Below are 25,526 nucleotides of genomic sequence, written 5' to 3' on the forward strand. Positions count from 1 at the left end.
TCGTGGTCGCTCTTGGCTCTATTTAGAGTTCTCTTGCAATCCTTCAGCTGCTGTTAAGCGCAGCTGATGTAGCTGAATATGTGATGATCAAAGGCTGTAAAGGCAGACACCTCTCTTTGGCCTGAAAAAGTTTTCCAGGTGGCCTGGGCAGTTCAGATAAGAGGTGTTTGGGGGCTTAGCGATCTGAGTCTACGTAAAAAAGAGGAAATGGGGATTTTTGTAAAAAAGGTGGTGGTGGATGGGAATTAGGCTGATGTGGGGACCGCGAATGTTGGCGAAATTCACCTTCATCCAAGGTTTGCACCGAGGACGCTTACTGTTCGCTGTCATAAGGTTGATGTTTATTTGTTGTGATCATTGAACAAAGTTTTTTTATGTTTAGGGATTTAAGGAGAGGTTAGCAAGGATCAGGTTAAAAAGGTTGGGTAGGGAGCTGGAGAGTAAAACAAATGGACACACCAAATGAAGGGTATGCTCTTCCAACTGCGGTTCAAGGCAATGGAGCAGGAGAGTCCGGCTGTGGAGGTCACCAAGCGCGCCCCATGCTGGGTCCTCACCCGGCTACGAACAGGCACAGTATCAGTGGCGGTTTTTTTTTCGCGGGGCAGTCTTGGTCGTGAATCAAAGGGTCGGACCCTTGTACTATTGGCGATAACTGGCTTAAAGGGTGTCCTTAAACCGACCTCTCCCGGCCTGGCCCACCCCGCAGTAAGCAGGCCGACCAGTTCATCAGTGTGATCCAGATATATGATCCCGGGTCAGCACTGCTATGTCACCAAACGTAGCGAACCACTTCAGGCGACCTGTAGCAGGGGTGTTGGTAACCTAGAGTATGGTTACCGGGGCAGTGGTACCCGTGAACCGGCTCTCAAATACTAAACCAATCTATATTAAATATTTATCCACGTTACTTTTACAGAGAAAACTTACTGATAGAAAATATTTCTAACCAGCTGTCGTTTACCCGGCGATGCTCGACTTTTCTCTACTTTATATAAATATAATATGCATGTATTACATATATAAACCTTCCGGAAGAAATTCTCTAAATGGTAGTGAAAACCCTAACAAAATCCGTTTCGAATTTTAGAAGAACTAAGCGCACAAACAGATAGACGCGGATAGCGACTTTGTTTCATACTATTTAGATATTTATTAAAAATCTCTTCAAACTACTCGTATTCCTGTTAAAAACGGGACTGCAGATCCGAAACTGATTTTTTTCATGTTAAAGTTTTAGTAAAAAAGATAAAGTACCTACTCGTAGAGGAGAAGTACCGAATATGGGATAGCTTAGCTAAAAAATATCCCATTAATTATAATTAAATCGTTTATTGAGTATTACACATTGAATTTTTTGGAAATATAGTTATGTTACTTAAAAAGTTTACGAAATATTAAAATAAACTCAAAAAGGTCTTCATTTTGGACGAAAAGTAAAACAATAGCAAAAACAGGTTTCGAAAAAAGTGCTCCTATTATGGGATACACAGATTTTGTTAATTTTGCAAGCAATAATCACAAATAAAATCAATATTTTCGGCTCCCGAACACTCAATGTGGCACCAATGGCGGCAGGCTATACATTGTATCCACTCTTCGCCTCTGATATCATGGCTGTATAGTCCTGAACAATAAGCACAAACCGCATCGGACTCAACATCACGAGGTTGGATTGCTGTCGAAATGTCTTCAGAAGAATGGGATGACAGCGACATATGTGACATCTCAGAAGAAGACGTAGAGTTCGTAGCCTTCTGATGGGTTTCTTCAAGACTTCTTTTTTCACTTGGACCCCACTAGTGGAGGGCTGATCGCATATTTCCGTGCCTTTTTTCACAATGCCCCTTTTCTTCTGCATGCCTTCCAGCTCAATTTTATAAGGAGACGACGAAATTATGCAAGTTTTTCCTGATTTTCTTCTTCTAGTGGAAACTGTCTTTTTCTTATTTGGGTAGGGTGCAATTATATTTGGGCTTACAAGGACAGGCTTGGGGTCAGCAGATGGAAGAGACGTGCTAGTTGAAATACTGATTGAGTTGGGACAATCATTTTCTTGATCCTCATTTTCCAGGAAGTCCTGCTCGCTGAAGATATTCCGGTTGATGGGGTAAATTCCAGTAGCTTTGAAACCGTTCACGGCTAAAGCTGCATATTGTATTTTCAGGTATGCTTTTCCAAAAAGTTCCACGATATCAAAGACTGACAAAGGCCTCTGATTCAACAGAAGCCATTGCCGAATTTCTTCACTGTAATACGTCTTTAAAGCTCCCATCACTGTCTTGTCGAGGGGCTGCAATTTGTGGGTAGAATGTGGAGGTATGCACAGAATGGTGACATGATTCTCTCGAGCTTTATCTATAAGATCAATGTTGCGTGTGTGACTATAATGTCCATCAAGGATTAATAGAATCGGATTTTCCTCAGTTGGTTTCGTATGTTAGATGAAGTGCTGGAACCAGTCCGTAAATAGTTCTGTTTGGATCCACCCTGATGGATGACATCCTCCGATGGATCCTGCCGGTGCTCCTTTCATAAGTAAAGCGTTCATTTTTTTCCGGGGAAAGATTATTATTGGCGGAACGAAATCTCCGGCGGCATTCATGCTGAGACAAATCGTTATAAGTGATCCTCTTTCCGCAGAGGTGATGGCACCGACTTGTTTTTTCCCCCTCATAGCTACAAATTTTGGAAGTTTGGACTGCATCACCGATAGGCCTGATTCGTCGACGTTATAAATTCGGTATGGGGGAAAGGATTTCTTCTCATATTCCTTCTCTAAAAGGTCGAAAAATGAACGAACATTATTTTCAGTAAATCCCTTAATGCGAGCAAACGATGTGTCTGTTGGCTTACGAAGAGAAATAATTTCCTTGTTGCGATTTAAATATCCTTTTAACCATTTTCTCCCAGCTGTTTCGTTTTTAAATGGGTGCTGTAGATTATTGCGAACTGCTAGTTGATATGCAAGTCTTTTGATATCTTTCCTTGTCAGTCCGTAATACCGCTTTTCCATTTCTAATAGGTAATCCCGCAACTGTCCCTCTAAAACTGGTCCCAAGACTGACTTTCGTCCCAGCGCAGCTTCAACAGCATCTTCTTCAGCGCTCGGCTTGCACAATCTGAATAAAGTGCTTCGAGGAACCTCGTAAAGAATAGCGGCTTTCTGATAACCCATGGTCTTCGTCTTTACAGCTTCCATAGCCTTGACCATTTTTTCTTTATCCCACGTCTTCCGCTGTTTTGTCTTCGACATTTTGAGGTTAGTGTAGGCCAAAATAGATAAACCTGGAATATCAAAAAAGAAATTTAGTTCGACTAAAATTCCATATTGGAAACCCTGTTCCTAATATGAGATAGTATTCCATATTAGGGATATCAAAAAATCCCATATTTGGAACAAGATCAATTCAAACAAATATATTTATAGAACAAAATCTACTTGAATTTAACTTCAAAAAATTTTTAAAACATAAAATTTAAATAATAATTTGGACGATCAGTGAAAGATTGACAATTTTGTGGAGAAAATCTTTTGAGAAAGAATAAAGTGAAACTTACGTAAATATTATACCGGCGTGGCACAAAAACTTGATCACTCTCTCAGGCGCGTGTGTTGTGGCCGGCGTCCGAACGAGTACTGACATGAGTGATGAGTGACATGTTCAAGATCGTTCGGTGGGGAATAGGGAACGCTGGGTTATAAGCGGCCGCTACACTACTCGCTTCGGCGCTTCGACGAAGTCAGAAGCTGTTCTCGCATAAATTTTGAGAAACATGACCATCTCATATTAGGGACGTATGCCATATTCGGTACATCTCCTCTATTAACGCGGCGTTGGAACACGTGCTCATAAAAATGATTATATTTTCGCATGTGATCCGATATATTCCTACTAACATTTACTAACAGGTATTAACATTGTATCAGGATACGGTCTTAATAAAAGGATTTTAATAAATCAGCAATACTATTTTTCTACTTGTATAATTTGATATAAATGCAACTTTTCTAATAATTATAAAAAATACTTTTTCTTGTAATTAATGTGTCAATAAAAAACTAGATGTAGGTAGGTAAGTAGAAATATAAATTGACGTGTTGTTAATGATATAGTAGGACTAACTATTGTAAGCACGATATTACTCTGTATTTTTGTGCAATAAATATTTTTTTGAATTTTGTAATAATTTTGTTGGTACAAATAAAAAATATCACGTTTTTTTCACGTTGCTATGGACAAACGATATTGAAAGAAAACAAGTATTTAAGATTAATTTCAAAGTTCCCAAATATGTCAAAATCAATTTTATTTAACAAAAATAATTTTAAATAAGATGAATAGATATGCATTGATAAGAAAGTTTAGTAGCGACAACTTGACTAGTAAATAGCTTGGTGGCAGGTTAGCACTATAACTTGATTGATTGATTTTACTATTTGGTTGATTATTGAATTTTCTATGAAATAGTATGAAAATTAGTTTATTTACTAAGTAGTGCATATTTTATTTGATGTGCAAATATACTGCATATAAATTTAACTATAAAAGAAGGCATTTTTTTTATTTTAGTAGGTAAATCAATTTTTTTAATTGTTGTGCGGTGGCCTTTGTAGTGCGGGCCCCATATGCTGCAGCCTTGTTAGCTTGCGGGTAAATACGGCCCTGGATAAAAACACAAAAAATCTCTTTTTTTCTCCGCGTCAACTCGTTATTTTTATGTATCTCGTTTTTTCTCTGGTGTGGTGAAATAATTAATAAGTAGGTACCTAAATATAGTGTTCTTACGTAGGTAGATGATTAAAATATATTTTTTGGTTTACTTATTACTTATTGATTATCAACGATGCTTTTAGCAATAACCTATGAACAGAGATGTGCAAAATGGGTACCCAAAACCATTTGAAATGCAAAATGGAAATGGGTCATAACTTTTCCATTTGAAAATGCAAAATGCAAAATGGTTTTTAGAAAAGCATTTCAAATGCAAAATGCAAAATACCTATTTTCAAAATGCATTGAAAATGCAAAATGGTTTCTCAGGTCAAACAATTAAAATAATTATAGAATTTTTAAACAATTTTGTCATTTAATAATGGACATCAATGTAAAACAAACATATTACATGATGGTAAATCCAAAAACACCATGACTACAGATTATGAAACAACAAAAAATTTGCGCGGGACTAATGTTGCCAACGTAAAAACATAGAAACTGCTATCTAACATTTAATATTACAGCATCATGGCCCCGTGTTCAGTATTTGAATCAGTATTTTTTGTAATGGTATCACTCAATTGCCAGGGCTCCTACCAGGGAGCAACTTGACAAATGTAAACTATCTCTCATAGCGAGATTGAGGAACGACTGATATTTGGGGCTTATGAAAAAAATATGAGTGGAGATAGTAGGAAGAATGTTGCAAAAAAGCATTTAAAATGGAAAATGCATTGAGAAAAGCATTTAAAATGCAAAATGGAAATTACCCATTTTGCATTTTGCATTTCCATTTGAAATAAAGCACATCTCTGCCTATGAATGAAGTGGTTATTACCATGTTTATTAGATTTGAATAGCCATTCTTTACTAGGAACCATTCCTTTCGTCACATAAAATAGCACAAAATCAACACACCATTTTCTCGTAAGAGAGATGACAGAGGATGGAATTCCACACAACTAAGACAAATCCAATCTGGCGTACTCCTTGCTCCCACTATCCGTACATCGTCTCCAACGTGCTCTCGTGTTTTTCCTTTTCTTATATTGCTGTTTGATTTACTTGATCATGCTATGCCATATTCAGGGCAATCTTAAGCGGGCCCTGCACTACTTTTGGGGACCCTTTTTGAAAGCGAAAAGCATACGGGAAAACAAAAAAAATAAAAATCAATATTTTTAAACTATGAGTTCCGGAGGCCCCTCAAGCCAGGGGACCCCTGCGCTCGTGTCCTTAGGGTAAAAACTGAACTGCTTATTGGGAGGTCCGATACGACTTCTGTAACCTGCTTGCACGTATATTGCTCTGATTCTCTTTTCTTCGTCCAACCACCCTATGACGACAGGTGGTTAAAGGGAGGTACCTACCTGACTATTCAGGCCAGGTCATCAAATACGACTAAAGTTATTTCTATCAACGATTCTGAATGTTCCCGTTTCATCAAGTCGATACTGATTGCATATATGAGTAAAGAAATCTTTATATTAAGGCGATGCACTACGTAGTAATGCAAAATCATGTGTTTTTGGTTTGAAAATTTGGTCGCCTGGAAATGTTTCAGATGCTTTATTTAAATACTGCGAGTGGAATACATCTTGGCCTTTGAAATAATCTAGTGTTTTTTAGATAAGTCTTTTTATAAGCCCAGAAAAAAATAATGTATAGGGCCTATGAAAACTGCTTTAAAGTTCAAAATCTCCTACTTACGAACCCATTTTAAGTTATGATTTTATTGTATAATGTGGCAAATTAAGTTATTTATAAAATGATCGAAAAAAAAATATTTATGCCTGCCTTTTTTAGATAAGTCTTTTTATAAGCCCAGAAAAAAATAATGTATAGGGCCTATGAAAACTGCTTTAAAGTTCAAAATCTCCTACTTACGAACCCATTTTAAGTTATGATTTTATTGTATAATGTGGCAAATTAAGTTATTTATAAAATGATCGAAAAAAAAATATTTATGCCTGAACATCCACAAAATAAAACAAAAAGGCACTTTTGGCCATGTTTTTTTTTCATAAATCAAAACAGACGGATGGTTTTAAGCAGGAATTTAAACATTATCGCCATCTACGTAAGGGTTGTTATTGATAGCGGCTCGATTTAAAATATTACACGACGTAGTGCATCGCCTTACGTGTTTTGCATACCATGTTCTTTGCCTCAATTACGTAGGCACCTACCTAAATACAGTCTAGTAGGTACCTAAGTATTTCAAAATTCAAATAATATGTGTGTGTTTTAGTAGCAAGTACCTAATTGGGTTTCTCCAAAATCCTGAAAGTTCTGATCCCCCTGAAATCTAGATCTCTTTGATATTCTGGGGATAATCTGCTGCCTAGAGGCACTACAGGCAGTGGGTCCCTACGCGCTGGGGATTTCCCGATTCCAGTAGGGGGTGTGTGGGAGAGGTGGCAACACTGGCGCTAGAGCCTTCACTCCCCAAAGCTGCCCCTCAAGGGAATGCTGCCAACTTTGTAAAAAATAATTCTGGGAAACGCGGAAAAAGTTTTTGAAGGGTGGATAAAACATGAAAAACTGCGAATGGGAAAACAGAAAAAAATGGAGAAATGATTTTTTAAATATTTTAATTATTTGAATCTAGGTTGATAAAAGATTTGGAATTTGCAATGATAACTGACAGTAGATTTCGAATTAAGAATATTTCTTTTATCGGTAGGTAGGTAACTAAATATTAAATTGCTTTTATTTTTTCGACATTTTGTGAACAAATCTAACGAAAACGTAACTGAAATTGTTAGATTATGTGGAAATATTTACAGAGATTGATGTAACAAATTGAATTACCTTAATATTAGATATTCGAGTAAAACTATAGTTTCCAAATTCTTGATACTAAACTCAATTAAATTGTAATGTTTTGAAATAAAACTTGGAGCGAAAAGGTTATTTTAAATGTCAAAAGATTATTCCCTATCGCGATCACACAATAATTTATACACAAGAAATACATTAAAATTTCGAATTAAAACATAAAACATGGCTGCATTAAAATAATAATAATTGTTTATCCGCGGCACCATCTAGCGTCGTAAATTATACCTACGGTCACTTTAATTTGATCCATAATATCCCGTGAGTTCAGTCAAATTTCAGGCATGCAGGTGAATTTAATCCGTCTAAGCTCCCATTGGTTGGAATAAGTGCGGTGGAGGGGATGTGCGGCCATGATGCGCTGCTATTGGCTGGCGTGGAAGAAACCACGCCTGCGAGGAGCGGAGAGCAGAAAGCTAGGGGAGAGATAAGATTGGCAAGTACTCAGTCCTCATAAAGAAAGCTAGGGCCACACGGGTGGGATCTGTCGGTGCGGCTCAAGGAATATCCGTCACTCTGCCTGTCCTCTGTTACCCGGGAATTGTGGCAAATCGTATCCACTGCCCGAGCTCATTTCACGTCGAATAGAGGTGTAATATACAACAATAAATTTCAATAATATTGACCGTCAGTGCAAAGAAACAGTGATTTATAACGATGAAAACAGACGGTTTCCAAAACAGTGTTTGTTTACTTTTTGTCTTGAATAAAAATTTGTTGTGAAACTAACGTTTTAAGTTACAATACGGTGTTAATAATAATGATATTTATCACGGCTTACTAATTAAAATAACTCTGATATGACTTTAAGTGTGGTGTGTTGATATAATTGAAACTGAGTGAAACATAAAACGGAAAACAAACACAGACAACAAACTTCAAAAAATCATATTACTTTAACTGGACCGAAGTGTTTTTATTTGTTATTTCGTGTACCTACTGAGTGTCTAATTAGCTATTCGTAGGACCAGAGAACTGTAAAACGATATAAAATCATTTAGTAGTAGTTTTGTGCAGACAATATTCCTACACGAATCGTGGCGGACGTAACAGTGAAAGACGAGATCGGTGACCCCTACGGGGTGAGATCTTTCAGCGACTACGGTCACGGAATGGTCTCGTACTACAATCCGCTGGGGGTGTACCAGAAGGGCACCGCGGCCCAGTGCGCGCACGCGGGCTGGTATCAGCCGCCCATGCTGGAGGAGGGCGCACCGTGGCACGCGCACGCCGGGCACCCGCACCACTGGCAGGGCGCGGAGTGGGTCGTGCCGGACCGGGCGAGCAGCGCGCCACCCAGCCCCCGCCCTGGCTCGCCCGCCCACCGCCCGCCGGCACCGCGCAGCCCTTATGAGTGGATGAAGAAACCCAGCTACCAGAGCCAGCCCAACCCAGGTTAGTCGCTGCTCATAATGCATGCACCCATTACATTTCCTCTCCAATATTATCCACTGCACCACATAACATCATACCGAACCTCCCTTCTATTCAATCAAGAAGGACCTCCGAATAAACAATTAGAGGAATCGATTTTGTTGTACCCCGATGACTAGAAAATTCGTGATAGTGAAATCTGAACCAACCCATACTTGTTTATGAATGCACGTCAAAGTAAAAAAATCCATAATATTATGACCAAATTATTGATTTTACTGACAACGAATTATGTTCATAACGACGTTTTAGTGAAAAATCACTTCGATAGCGCTTAAAATTTAATTAGTCAATTACCCAATACCACGAAGTCTACAAATCTGTCTAAAAACCCACCAATATAACCTATATCTAGGTACTATATCACCCATCATCATACATTCAAATCGTTAGATATACCTACCTAATAAAACAAACTTATTTTTTTAAATATTTTATTTTGCTAAATGGGTATATTTTAATTAAATTGCGTCTATGGAGTAAATTTTCCGCTTCATTAATTTCCATGAAGATACGTACCTGTTTCTATAATCTTGAATTTAGCTAAGTTTGTAGGAATGCCTACCGTTAATGCCTAAATATGAATATATTTCTGTCCTACCTTCCAAATAAAATATTACATCTGTTGGTTATAATTGACTTAATTTCATTTATAATACGTATAAATATAAGTAGGTATACTTTTCATAATAAAACGTAACAATTACCTACTCCTACACATGTTATTATCTTTCCTTGATTAATCGTTAATCACTTTAATAGTAATTAATTACATCCGCGAAAGAAATTATTAAAATTGATTTCCAAAAATTAATCTGGTAATACCTACCTACCACTTTATCCTGCATTTTTAATGTTGAAATTAATTAAAATTTATAGCGAAACCTTAAATAATTAAAGGGGGGTACTATCTAATACTTCTTTTAACATGTAACAATATTAAATAGGTACCTTCTAGGTACTTATATAATTCTAATTAGGTACTAACTGCATGTACTTGCCTATTTGTTGGTAATATTTAAATTCCCCACTTAAAAGAGCATTCAAATAAAGGGTTTGAATATTTTCACCTTATTCAATGCTGTCTCCATAGCAACAAAAATAAATTCTCTAGAATGTTAAAAAAATTATTTATATTTCATGTACCTACTTGTTTCAATGTTTGCCCTAGACTGACCTAGCAACAAGGAATACATACCTGAAATCTGTAACATTATTTCAACGCAGAAACCACAATAACCGTTGTATAGAATTACCCACAAAAGTATCTTTTTGACCCACCTTCCTGAAATTAAGATACCTGTTCTAGGACTACCCTAGTTTAAGGTAGCTGTTTATTAATTATTATATAAAATTAAACACACAGACTGTATTTTAAATAGCAGGTATAAACCATGAACATAATATTAAAAGACAGTTCTCAATACCTATCCCCCCACCATCACAATATTTTTTATAGTAAATAAGTAGTAGATATTTATTGATATCAAGTTTAATTTGTGGAACTCCATTTTTATTTTTTTATAGTTATATTGAATAATATTATTATTAGATTTATAGAAACAGTTAAATAAACTGTTTTTATAAATCTAATAATAATATTATTGAATATCTATAAAATAAATAAGTAGTTGTATCCATCATACTATAAGTTTTACCCGCCGTGTTTTCGGGACCGTAAAGCCTCATGATTGTGATAATTGGGGTAATTTTGTAAATGTTATTTTTATGTGAATACTATCTAAGAGCAATGGCGGCTCGTGAATTTTGGTTGTACTAGAGTGCTAATATTATTAAAAATGGAATTTCTGATGTTGTTGTAACAGAAAAGGATTTTTTTTTCTAAAAATCAATGAGGATTTTCAGGAAATTTCAGTTGAGCCGTGCTCCACACGGATTTCCTGAAAAATGTTCATACAAAAATCAATTTAAAAAAAAAATCTTTATAAGCTACAATAACATCAATAACCCAAAATTCACGAGCCGCTACTGCCCAACTCTCCAGAGCCAGTGGGACTAAAGCATCTCCAAGTGGTGCGTTGTTAGGCTAAATGGAGTGGGGTCCAGGAAGACTTGGATTCATTTGGATGTTCAGAGCTGATATAATTACTATTAGTAAACTATAATTATTCATCATGGCCAAGGAAAAAATACATGTTTATAATTTTACTTACGTCCAGTTGATAGTTAAATTTTAAACTAACAACAACAAAAAAGGTACCTACATCTTCTTTTGCTCTTTGTTTCGCAGGATATAAAAAAAAGAAACAAAAATATATAATTAATTTAAAATCGATAAAACTTTAATTTTCTTCGTCGATTATCATGATTATAAAGTACTCCTGAATATCCTCGGTATTAGCGTGCACTGGTACAATATGATTAATGAATAATAAAAATGAAGTACCAGACCTTTGTTGGTGAAGATGTGATGAAGAGTGGAAGGCAAAAATATTGATAGAAAATGAAACATTACCCATCTTTTTTTACACTATCTCCACCAAAATGCTCTAACGAAAAAAATGTCATGGGTGCATTTCATCTCTGGGGATGTTGTGTGGAGGGTCTTTTTAAGGATGGCAAGTAAGTTCTTAGGAGGAAAATGGTATGAGGGGTGGCTAGGAATCTGAGGGTTAGTGTGTGCAGGACTTTGATTATATACCTTACACTGCGGTGCGAGGCATTGTCCTGCTGGAGAGGTCAAAGGGTCCCCCTCAACCAACCCACCACGCACCTGGAGGGCAGACGCATCTGCCATGAACCCGGGCACCCCTGCTAAAGAACCAAATGTAGCGAACCACTTCGAATAACCTACGGCAGATGTGTTGTTTATCTAACTAATGATTACCTCCCAAAGCTATCAGTCATAATAATAATAATTATTAAATAGCAGACCTAATTTTGGATAATGCTTCGAAACAAGGAGAATGTTGTGGCATAATGTCAATCACTTCATGTAAAAGCATTATTTTAACTAGTTATGGCTTAAAAGTCCAACGTTTAATATGGGTAAGAAAAGACTAAACTGTTCTCACCCTGTATTTTGACCATTTTCAAAAAATTATTCCTCCAACGACGCAGTAAATTACTTTAACTGAATCATTTGTAGTGGAGTTAATTAAAATGCGACAAATATAACCGCAATGTTGTGTCACGAAACTGAACTTATTAATTAGTAATATTTGATTACAGAACAAGAGGAGATTGTCTCAGGTGATTTACACTTCGCAAATATTTAATTATGATTCAACTGTATATTATTTATAGCGCAGTGTTCACACTGTGTGAAGCTTCGCAAAAAGTCATTATCATGTTTCTGAGAAACAGAGTAATCATACCGAAAACGTCTAATTCATTCATTGTGACTAATTAAAAAAAGTATTTTATGTGTAACTAGCCAAATCACATACACTGCCCGGGCTTTATGTATAACTAGCCATAGCACCCATACTGCCCGGGCTTTGTTCAGCTTTATGGGGGCGGTTTTCACAAATCTCATGTAGACAAATGACCGTCCTCTTGTCTTGTGCAAAATTTCACCAATCTCGGAATATAACCGAAGATTTGTAAAACAAACCCACAAATACTCGTATTTTTATATTAGATAGATATCTACCAAAGGGTTACTTATTGTATTTCTTTTTCGATTTTTTCACAAATTAAATACCTACCTACCTATTTCTTAGATTATTAATAATTAATGTATCCATGAAACCACATCGTCATTCTATCAAAAATTTGAAAGACCATTAAGGCGATGCCATACGTATTAATGCAAAATCATGTGTATTTGGTTTGAAAATTTGGTCGCCTAGAAATGTTTCAGATGCTTTTATTAAATACTGCGAGTGGAATACATCTTGACCTTTGAAATGATCGAGAATTTTTTATATAAGTCTTTTTGTAAGCCCAGAAAAAAAATGTAAAGGCCTGTGAAAACTGCTTTAAAGTTCAAAATCACCTACTTGCGAACCCATTTTCGGTTATGATTTTATTGTATAATGTGGTGAATTAAGTTATTTATAAAATGATCAAAAAAAAAATTTAATATTTATGCCTGAACATCTACCAAATAAAATAAAAGGCACTTTTTGGCCATGTTTTTTTCTTGCATAAATCAAAACAGGCGGATGATGTTAACCGGGAATTTAAACCTTATCGCCATCTACGTAAGGATTGTTATTGATAGCGGCTCAATTTAAAATATTACACGACGTAGTGCATCGCCTTAATCAGAATAGAAACGTTGCATGAAATGACTTGTTGCCGTGTATGGTGACCAGATATGAATATCCAAGTATTTCCATTTCCTTCCTTCCGCCCTTCGTTCAGCCTTCAAATATACCTCCGTTGGCTTCATAGAGTTGGGACTCTCGTGTGGTATTCACATAAAAATATCGACAGCACGTTTTCGAATATTTCCAACTTTGACCGTAGAGTTTTCTGAAACCCACTGCATCTCCAAATAGTATAAAATAAAGTCGCTATCCGCGACCTTCTAATACTCTTAGTTCTTCTAAACTACGCAATTAATTTTGATAAAGTTTTCACTATCATTTAGAAAATTTCTTCTGACAAGTTTATACATATAATACATGTATATTATATTTTTAGAAAGTAGAGAAAAGTCGATGTTTTGTAATCAAGTCGTAAACAAAAATATTTTTTGGCGCTTACATTGCTAACTCTAGCTAAAACTTATGAGATACATCAACATAATGTACTACGGAATTGTATATCATAAAAAGATGACCCCCAGCAATGCCAGGTATATATAGTATTTCATAATGTTGCGTTACCCTGCTGTTATCTGATGACATTAATAATTAAAGCAATCATCTATGATAGCGGTTAGAACAAAATTGATGTAAAATGAATGAAATATTGCATAAGAAAATCCTAATTAGCATATTTCAATGAAGCTCCTATCGTTAGTTAACACATTAATTAAAATTTACTGACTGCAGTGTAATCAAAATATCTCTAGAATTTAATAAAAACATTGTAATTTTGTAGGTAATGCTATATTTATGGGTTGGTAATTAATATTTATATTTACAAAAATAATAGTTGTTCAATACGATTAGTATTATAATCCTTTTTTACTAAATAGAAGAACATGTAAAAAGGGTGAAATTGATTCATTGCTTGGAAACAATTACAAAAATATTACTATTGACTTTTTCGTAAGCTACGCCAAGTTCCTTAAAATGTTGGTGGCATTGAGACGGGCTTAATGGTTATGAGGCCAATAAAATCCCTGGTGCTATATTTGTGGATTTTCACTCTCAACGGAAAATGGGAGATGAAGAATTAAATGGCCATTTTATCAAGATTATATTAATATTGATTAACATTTCGACCCAAATGCTTTGGCAAGGGCTTTGCTTTCTGCAAGCTTGCCTTATGTTTTGATAGACATATACATACTAAATATGTTTCATATCACAAAACACGGTGGCCTAGATCCTTGTGTATCAGTGGCGTGTCGTCCATACAGGCAAAGCTGTACCTTTTTTCCATGAATTGTCAAGAAACTTGTACGCTAATATATTAAGTTGGCCACAACAATCAGCAAGAAATGACATTACAACGACTGTTCAAATATTCGGTGCATAATTCATATTCGTTTATGAACACTGTTGTGCATATTTACATTTTGATAATTTATTGAAGAACGACAGAATTAGTGGCGAAAAGTATGTATTACGCGAAAGTACACGGAACGAGGATAAAAAAATAGCTTCTTTTGAATCACAAATAAGTATGAAAACTGTGAAGAGTCCCAATTACTTCCTGCTAACCGGAGCCAGTGGTATCCCCTGATAGTGTGATAGTTTCATGGGCGTCTCAAATAGAGCATTTTTACAGTTTTAAAAAAAATACGACAGTGCTGATGCCAATTTATTTTGTTTTTATGTTAACGAATAAATTTTTAAACAATTTGAAATGGGCCATTTTTGATTTGCTGCCATACCAAGGGTTCCATGAAAACTCAACACAGTGACAATCAACACAACTTTAAAAAGTAATATAAAGTCATTAGAAACGATGAAAAAAAAATTAAACCTAACCTAACCAAGTTAATTTTTTTTTTGTTTCATCACTCAAACCAACACGTTCGTGATTATGGCGTTGTTGACGTCACGACGCGCGGGTCAGCGTCTGTGTTTCCAAGTCATGATGACATTGTAGCCAGTACCGTTCAGCAGTTTGCGGTTTTATGTGTTATTCTCTCTTAACACTTCCATGGGACGAAATTGTTTTTTTTTAACTATAATTTGAATTACTTGAAATCTCAACAGGTACATACAAAGATGTTGCTTATTATCTTATTTACCGACATGGATAATGGAAACGTTAAAGTTTTTGAGGGGAATCCCTTTTCATCCCCAAATCTAAAACGATGTTGACATAACGTAAACAATCCTCGCTAACATGATAAACACAGCATTTCTCGTGTAAAAACCGTAAGATATCAAGAAAGAAAGAAAACAAGCTGTCAACAAAAAGATTTTTATTATCTACCTTCAGATATTTTCTCTAAACATGACATGTTTTGAAAAGGTTGTATGTCGGTACCAGGTTGTCCTACTCACCAGGATATCGACCCCCTGAGGATAAAATAATAAATTACAATAAAGAACTGATAAACTGTTTTTGACCACTTTAATTTTATTTATACTCAACCGGTTTCGGAAGAACCTTTCCTTCATCAGGAGAATATTTAAAACATATCTACGGTACAAAATATTGAAATTTAGATGCATGAAGGAGAGGTGGAAAAAATGGAATGGGGTTATAAATTTCCAGGAAGAACACAGCGTTTAACTGGAAATATATAATAGATAATATAATCAAAAACTTTCAAACCCACCTATCAAAAAGATATCAATACAACAACAAAATTCCAAAATTTAATACCAATGAAAAAGTAATGCAAAACAACTAATTAGGAATAAATTATGTCAACAACTTTGCAATTGAAATGACTAATTTAAAATATATCATCAACTGAAACTAAAACGGAAGTTATACTTGTCAGGAATAATTAACTAAATAATTGTCTGTTTTTCCGTTTCTTTATATTTATTATTAGTCTTTATTCATCTCTACTTTATTTAGATGTTTCTAATTACTATCCTATTACATATATCTATTGCATAATGTTATTATATTTTCCTTATAATTATGATTCTGATTGTAAATATATTTTGTACCCATATGTAATTTATAAAACACCACCGTACCTACTTATATCTGTACCTATTAAAAATATATATATATGTAGAATCGGACTAAGTGATAGATTAATTTGATTATTTACTTATATTATCTACTTCCGATTTTATGTCCGGGTTAAATCTTCCCCATAGGAAAAACTAAACCCTTCCACTCACTTTTCCACAAATGATTATCTAGTCAGTCAACACTATGCAAGTGCATTATATTAGCAAAATAAATACAAAACAATACAAGAACAACACGTCAACTCACCAGAGATCAAATGGGAAAATAATTCACGACTCCAGATATTTTCATATCAGAGGGTTCGGCTCGGTAGAACTTCTAACAGGGCCTATAAATCCTACTGATCCCTCAACATAATATTTCAAAAAATCTTTCGTTATCCTACATGTATTCAAAATGACCGACTTTTGCATCTTTATATATAAATTTTTTGATAGATCTAATACGCCTAAATTTTTAATGAGAGGGCTAGGTATAATGCCAGTAGCCGAAATAACGAATGGTAATATTTTTATAGTCTGAGAATGCCAAATTATTTTTATTTCATTTCCTAAATCTGTGTATTTTCTTATTTTTTCATTAGCAGATTTTTGAATATTACAGGAATTTGGAATAGCGACATCAATGATATAAGTTATTTTTTTAATTTTGTCATGTAAAACTATATCGGGTCTATTATGACTAATCGTTCGGTCTGTTAGTATAGTTTTATCATAATATATTTTATAAAATTCGTTTTCTAAAAATGAATTTGGTTCGTATTCATAATATGGTACTGTATTACGGCAGTCAATCGAGTTATATTTAATTACCAAACTTTGGTGAATTATTTTTAAAACTTGATTGTGCCTAAATGTATACTCGGACGGTGCTAATATAGAATATCCCGAAATAATATGTTCTATAGTTTCCGGAAAAGCCAAACATTTTCTACACAAATCATCAATTTGATTTGTATCTTTGATTATATGCTTTCTATAATTTTTAGTATTAATGACTCTATCCTGAATGGCAAGCATAAATCCTTCTAATTCTGCGCTCAACTCTCCAATACTGATTTATTATTTAGGGATTTTCTGATTTCATGTGTTTCTAAATTATCCAATTGTTTGTCTTTAATATTATGATGAAGAATTTTAACCCCTGTGTCCTTATTAAAAGTATGATCGGTGGAAATGAGATGATTTTTGTGTTGTTTTATTGTAAATTATGTCACAAAGTTAATGCTTTTTACAAATACGAAATATTACATTATTCAACAAGTTCACACTTCCCCGAATTGTATACCTCTTCGATGTCAGTCAATAATGCGATCAGTAATTTCACCGTATTATTCAAATATCTTCTTAATCTCAAATTTCCACGATTCGGGTTTTTCTAGAGTAGAATTGAGGTTATTTTATAAGTAGGTTATTATCTTTTGTAACAACTAACCCAGACGTATTTTGGGTCGTGGACTTATTAAATTACTAGAATTTGTACTTACCGGGTAACCAATATTATACTTCTAAGAAATACAGAGGTGCGGTATGCCGATGGCATCTCTCAATTTATTTTGCAGGTATCTTCAAAAAAAGTATTTGAATGTTATTTTTTTTTATAAATAATAAGAAAAATAATAATTTGGATAATTCTATGAATGCGGTGCAATATTATAAAAGGAAACTTTTTCTTTGTATAGACCGCTTTATTTTATAGTGATATTTGACAACAAGAAATTTACAAGCTAGTATGAAAGTAGACTGAGTAAAATGAGACCCCTGAGGTGTATGTGTAGTAAAACCATGTGAGATCGTGTGAGAAATGTGGAGATCCGCAAAGAGTGCAAGGCTGATGTGATCGTAATAAGTAAGATTAAGAAAAGGACGTTTAGATGGTTTGGACATGTAGAGATAATGAGCGAAGAAAGGAGTGTAAGGAGAATATATGATGCGAATGCGAATGATAGCAGAAGTCGGGGACGCTCAAGTGAATCAGATACTCGAGTCTGAGACGATGTATGAATGTGAATGAGGCAAGAAGTGTGTGCCAAGATCGAGTTTTTTTGTCCTCTCTGCCTACCCCTGCGGAGAGAGGGCGTGATGGTTAGTTAGTTAGTTATGTATAGTTAATATTATGTACTTAAAATATATTAATTACACACCAGAGATATTATGAAAAAAAATTAATTAAAACAGTAGAATTTTCACTGTTGAACTTAAGACGACAAAATTGCTTTCATAAAAAGATTTTGAAAAATAATAATATTGAAAATTTACAAAAATATGACTTCTTCTTTACCAAAATCGGTTTTTAGTATAATAAATAACGAACTCTTAAAACTGGTGTAAATAAAATAGCAATAACTTTTAAGGCGATGCACTACGTCGTGTAATATTTCAAATTGAGATGCTATCAATAACAACCCTTACGTAGATGGCCCGCCTGTTTTGATTTATGCTAGAAAAAAACATGGCCAAAAAGTGCCTTTCATTTTATTTTGTGGATATTCAGGCATAAATATTTAATTTTTTTTCAATCATTTTATAAATAACTTAATTTGCCACATTATACAATAAAATCATAACCGAAAATGGGTTCGTAAGTAGGAGATTTTGAACTTTAAAGCAGTTTTCATAGGCTTTTCAATTATTTTTTCTGAGCTTATAAAAAGACTTTTCTAAAAATTACTCGATTATTTCAAAGGCGAAGATGTATTCTACTCGCAGTAATTAATGATAGACCCACATGACTCTCCTCAAAAGACTTTGTACGTGGGCGAAGTGCTATCCTGCTGCGCCATCTCAGACAATTAGAGAGGAAGTGGGGAGTTTTGATTTGCCATACCACAAGGGTTAAATAGATACTTAAAACTATATACCATAAATATACCCCAAACCTTTGAATTTTGACCTATAGATATGTAATGCATAGAAACAGAAGATCATAAGAGATTTTTAAGAACCCGTTTCAGCAAAAGCTGCTTTGGTGGTGGATATTTTGTAAATACACATTTTGTGCTCTATGTAATTATTTTTTAATATTTATATATGTGTGACCATAAATCACTGAACACCATCTGAAACTGTGAACTGGACATTTTTAATGCCTAACTTCTCTCGTACCGTTGAAAAGTTAGTTGTTACAAAGGAAGGTTTTCTGAATTAGAAAATCTCTCCATCTTCGACGTGGGCACATTGCAGTCTATACAAAAACGAATTAAACTTGTAGTTTTGTGAACAGTAGATCTCGCATCGACAAAAAGTTTTTTTCTTATTTCACTTATTTAATAAATCAATTTAAAAAATTTCCACTGTAATCAATATAATTCAAAAAGGGAATTATACAGTTGTCCACGAAATGTCAATATCTCAATGACAATTTTTTAAAAACTGTTTCAGGTAGGTAGGTACTAAAAATATTAAATTTATATATGTACATACGCCTATTTTACAGAATCATTAAAACGACCACCATCTTAAACTGTAAACAGAACTTACAAATAAATTTATAGACAGACAAAATTCAAAACAGTAGAGTTAAAACAATACTTTGCTACGCTCAGTTATATTATATAATTTGACCTCAATCACACATTGTACATAACAAAATGATAAACAAATAGTGATAATACTAATAATAAGTCTAGCACGCAGTTAAAGACGTCTAACATGTAAAAACATGTTGTCTTAAATCAGAACAAAATGTACAAATTTAATGAATTAGATCTATAGTTTCCCATATTTCCTTCCTTGCCACTTGATGTGTAGTTACAGAATAGTATTTGATCTAGAATGTTCTAATTCCTTCTCTAAAGCACATCCCTTTCTTTGTTCTAGTATCTGCATTAACATCCTCCCCGTCACTCCTAGACTTTACACAACTGGACCCGAGTGGTATGGAACACTAAACTAAATAAAGATACTAATTAATTACACATTCATTTGTAATGCGTGCTTTAGAAGTTGAATATTTAATGCGTGCTTTAGAAGTTGAATAGTTATTTTTGCCTGCTTGCAACATTATGAAAACTTTAAATATAGAACAGTAAAACTCGTGGTCAACGGATCATAATTCTAGAACATCTCGAGGAAATTAAAAATCGAACGGATGTGTTCGTAGTCTATATAGAACGTAAAGCTGTGCATGCCCTAGGAAATAAGAGTATTTTTGCATCAGAGGCACGCCACTGGATACTGACCACTTTTGATTTATACATTTTTTCATAATTATTAATTTTATACCTTTGCTATGGTAAAATATGTTACCTCCTTACTCCTTATCCATATAATTAGCTTTTTTACTTAAACAATACTCACTGCTTTTTTATTTTTTGGCTTAGTAGGTACATAGGTACTCGTAAATTGTTCTAGAACATGAGAAATATTTTTGCTAATATATTAACAGGTCTTCGGTAGATAATTATCTTTATATAAAAATTATTCCTCGCCTTTGTTGATTTTTTTAATACAAAGTTTTATAACGCATGGCTTGCTAAAAGGCAGTATCATAATGCATGTACCTGTGTTTTTTAACGCAGGTGTTTTTTGTAGACCCTGTGATAATGTTTGACGTTTTTCGTAACAATTTGCATTTTCTCTTCAAAGTACTAATTTTCTTGAATAAATTTATGTCGTAGATATTTCGTTACTAAGGTTATCAATGGAATCTATTACCTATGAAAATTTTGCTGCACCCTGCAGACTGTTTTATTTTAAAAAAACTCGTTTTTACCTTCCACCGGTGACCTCTAAATAGAGGGTTTTCCAATAAGAGGTGTTATTTTGAATAACCCGCTATTTCGGTAGAGTGTTACTTTTGAAGCTGTCATTTTTGACATTTGACAAGTAAGCCATTAATAAAAATGGAACGATACACGCTTCAACAACGCATTGAAATTATTAAAATTCACATGAGTGAATCAAATGCAAATCATCTTGAGTGATGATGAGGCCCATTTCCACCTCGGTGGCTTCGTCAACAAGCAAAATTGTCGTATCTGGGGCTCGGAAAACCCAAGAGTTATTGTTAAAAAGCCTCTTTATCCTCAACGTGTGACTGTTTGGTGCGGTTTATGGTTTGGCGGAGTCATTGGACCTTACTTTTTCGAAAATGAGGCTGGAGCAACAGTTACGGTGAATGGATTGCGCTATCGAGAGATAATCAATCATTTTTTATGGCCGGAATTAGATAGTATTGATTTGGACAACGTTTACTTTCAACAAGACGACGCTACGTGCCACACAAGCAACGAAACCATTGATCTTTTACGATTGAATATCAAAATAACACCTCTACTTGGAAAACCCTGTAGTAAAGGTATTTAAAAACATACGCGTATTCGAATGAAACGTTGTGTCAAAATTTCAAAACCAAGAACTTTCGGAGATTTAAGATTTAGAACAAACGAACATTAACATTTTTATTTATATAGATAAGTAAAAAGTCAAACATAGTGCTGGGAAGCCCTTATTGGTGTGTTATATTTCCTATGATGGCGATGTAAAATTTGTAATACCTACGATATAATTCTTTGTATTTATTATAAAGACACATTTTTATCAGTAGTGCGTCATTGGTTTAGGCTCACACTGAATGCAACATTACACATCTGTATGAACCAACCTCCTGCAAACAAAGTAATATCATTTCATACCGGATGGCTTCATTTGAATAATTACGTGTTGGATTAATTATCATGAGGCATGCTACAACCGTTACATAAGTTACATTCATTAGCAGGTGTTTGAACAAGTTCACAGCCCATCATTCTATGAAAATGATTTGAAACACTGCATAATAAGTACGGAGAAAAATTAGTAATTTATTATTACTAACGTCTTCAAAGTATTCGTAATCCGGTAAAAACAGGATTTCAGGCCTAAACGAATTAATTAATATTTTTCCTGATAAACTTTCAGTAAAATACCCTGTTAACGGGAAACCCATCAATTCATTCGTCAAGGGTCTGCAGTCTCGTTTTTAAATCTGAAGACATTCTTAATAAATTAGTAATATTTTATATCGGTAACTTTTTTCAAAACCATTCGTAAATTCACTGGACTATCCTCAATTAAATTAGGTAGGTAGGTACCCACATGTCCTATTCTGTTAATTTGAATCTTTAACACACAAAATATTATATAAATTTAAAAAAACATATATCTTTACTTTCTCGAAAATAAACTACGATTAATATTACTAATGATAGTTTACGCATGTAAATCTAATGTTGGGAATCCTACAATTAATTTATCTTTTTTCGTTATATATATATAAAATTTAGGTATTGTAGGTACCTTCCCACTTCTCTATTAAAACTTTAACATTGTCTAGTCCAAAGATTCCCAATCTGATTTATGTGACCGCCCATACCATTGAACTATATTTTTCTTCAGCCCCTAATAATTAGATAAGAACAGGAGACGATTTTATTGTTTTGTTTGTTTGGTGAAATATTTTCAATAAGTGAACAACGTTGCATGAAAGTGAATGTTTATGTAAGGAGAAGCTCACTACGCATTTTGTCCCGTTTCATTACCAACGATAAAAAGAACATCTTTTATTTCAATACCTACTACAAATTTCTTTTCTTATTGAGTTAGCCTTGCGTATGTACCTACTCCTTCTCACATTTAAATTTTCAGTAAATGCACCCGTGAAAAATGATAGTGTTGAAAAAGCATGCAAATTTCCTGATAAAATATTGGTCATTCAGAATATATCGAGAACACATGTTCTTTTATTAGGGGAGACCTGTACAAAACCGTATACCGGGGTAAAACCGTATTTCTCTTTAAAAGCTTTATTTCTTTAAATATTCCCGACACGCATTCCGCCCATGTGAAGCCCACAAATCAACGCAAGTCAGCAGAAACGTGTCAAAACAAGCCTGCCCGCTGGCGAGATAATACGATTATTTAGTTTTTCTGTGATCTGATCTAATTTTACGGATATTGAAATAATTAATGGTGAAGTATATATCATTTGCAGGCGAGTGACATATCACATACTATTATAATGTATATTTTAAATTTGATTAAGTAAAACATTTGGGTGATTTTCTTGACAAGTTTAACATTTGTGAAAGAATGTGTGAATAGAAGTTTCTCGGGCACAACCGTACGGGGTAAAACCGGCCAGTATACGATTTTGACCCGGAGTATTTTCGAAGCATTTTTTTTATGTGTTTACAGACGTTATCATCATGCCTCGTAATTACCAAAGAAAAACTACAAGCCAAGACTAGAATACGGAAAAAATTAGGAAAGCCATTAAGAGTGTCGTCCAAGGAACTATGGGTTACCTAAAAGCATCAGAAATCTACGGAGTGCCGAAATCACTCGTTGATCACGTTCTTACCATGGAACGTCGCCTATTTGGGATAACTTACAAAGATCTTCGAAGCTTAGCATTCGAGTTGGCGGAATCCAACAAAATAGTGTATAATTTTAACAAAACTGAGAAACTGTATATGGTATACGGTTTTACCCACCCCCCGGGGCAAAACCGGAAAAATTAGAGGTTTTGTTTTTTTTTTTTAATACATTTACGAATAAGATTTTCGTAAATTTTTCTATTATGTTTTGTTCCTTATTAAATTTATTAATAAAAATAATTACTATCAACATTATTTTATTTTAAATTACTGAACTACAGAGCTTCTGCCTTAGCTATACGGTTTTGGACAGGTCTCCCCTAATTAATTTCATGACGGAATGTGGCAATATCGGTATGTTAATATCAATATTAGTATTAGTACGAACAAGTGTTCCGCCGTCTTAAAAAAACTCTTTTAACTGATAATTTATTAGGAACTCTGTCAATTCATTCGGGCCTGCAGTCAAATTTTTACGAGGAAAACGAAAATTTAAAATCATTTTACAAAATGAGCTTCTGGGCTAAATACATAATGAAAAAAAGGATAGCAATGTTACTAGTAATTTAGTCCAAAGCTTCAGGTTCCCATCTATTCTATCACATTATGAAAGCAACATTTTCTGATTACAAGGACTTTAGTATAAGGAATCAAATATTGTCAGGCTATTCTGCCAGTAAAGTGCTTTCATCCATAAATTGCAAATTCTTCCACAATTACAATCAAGCTCGACAGCAATAATAACGCAGGTAGGTACCCATTAATGGTTGCAGCGGGCCCTTCCTCATTGTCCCCCATTCGCTGCAGGTCGCTTCCACTCCTCGGCCGCGAGGTGTTATTATGGTCTATAAAATAATGCATGCCTTCGAGCTGCCGCCATAAACTTCGGTCACGCAACCATCATTAAACCGCCATTTTTAATTTCAATCCAACATTTTCTTCCCGCGGCCAATCAAAAGCGGCTCTCGGTCGCTTCGTTTTTGTTTTTGTTTTATTTTTGTCCTTCTCTATCGAGCGATCAGTGCGGCGATCCGAACCTTTGATAAGCGATCACATTTGCATACAGGCAACACCAGTTTGATACGATCCGAGAGCTTTTAGTGCAAAGGAAGGTTCCTACCCACACTCGTCCCGCCATTCGGGGTACCTAAATCAAAATGGCGCCTGTATTTATAGGAGAAAATCACGTAGATTCCGTATGCTTATATATTTTTACGGATAAAACCAAGAACAGTCTAACTATTATGCCTCTTATTAATTTTAAAAATATTAATATTATATGATTTCAAGAAAATGTCTTTTCACGTTTACTTATTGTTTAGTAAATATTTTTGTTACTATTTTATTTTATTATTATCATTTTGTTATTACTTGGTATTAAAACATCCATGTATGTATATTTTTGGGCATCATGCCTGTTTTATGTACGTAAATAAAATTAAAATAACAAAAACTTCCTATATTCACACATCGCATTATATTTACTATTAAATCAGTTCAATTTTGAAGATGAAATTTAAATAATTTTTTGCTAAAAATACTATATTATTGAAATAATTTATCGCTTCTCTGAACAGTTCCAATTATGAAAAATACATTGAATCAGAATTACCTACGTACGACAGACAAAACCGAAATTTTATTATTACGATAAAAAGAACAGTTATGTGTATTCCATATTAATTATTATATTCTGTGAAAAACGTCATTAAATTCATTAAAAAAAATACAAAATGATGTCAAAATCAATTTATTCTTTTCAACCAATACCATTCGTATTTATTTTCGCGACCTAAGAAAAGCTAAACCCACGGCTTAATTACTGATGCCTTTCAAAAGTGAATAGGCAGGTAGAGAAAATCATTTTAAAGAGGACACGTTTGAATTAATGTGTACACACAAAATAGCATTGAAAGTTTAAA

At 34.3% G+C, this 25,526-nt stretch overlaps 1 protein-coding gene across 1 annotated transcript in view; it reads left to right on the top strand.

Annotated features, from left to right (window-relative positions):
* The first annotated feature begins 7,905 nt into the window (after nucleotides 1-7,905).
* Nucleotides 7,906-25,526, top strand: part of cad (caudal type homeobox) — a 39,749-nt gene continuing 22,128 nt past the window's right edge. The window contains exons 1-2 of the mRNA XM_089632246.1: nucleotides 7,906-8,002; nucleotides 8,616-8,957. Coding sequence (XP_089488372.1) covers nucleotides 7,906-8,002; nucleotides 8,616-8,957 — 439 coding nt within the window. The remainder of the gene's footprint in view (nucleotides 8,003-8,615; nucleotides 8,958-25,526) is intronic.

Source organism: Hesperophylax consimilis, chromosome 5 (genome assembly GCF_061612785.1).
Source record: "Hesperophylax consimilis isolate HC1 chromosome 5, BYU_Hcon_1.0, whole genome shotgun sequence".
In the NCBI taxonomy this organism is placed as follows: Eukaryota; Metazoa; Arthropoda; class Insecta; order Trichoptera; family Limnephilidae; genus Hesperophylax; species Hesperophylax consimilis.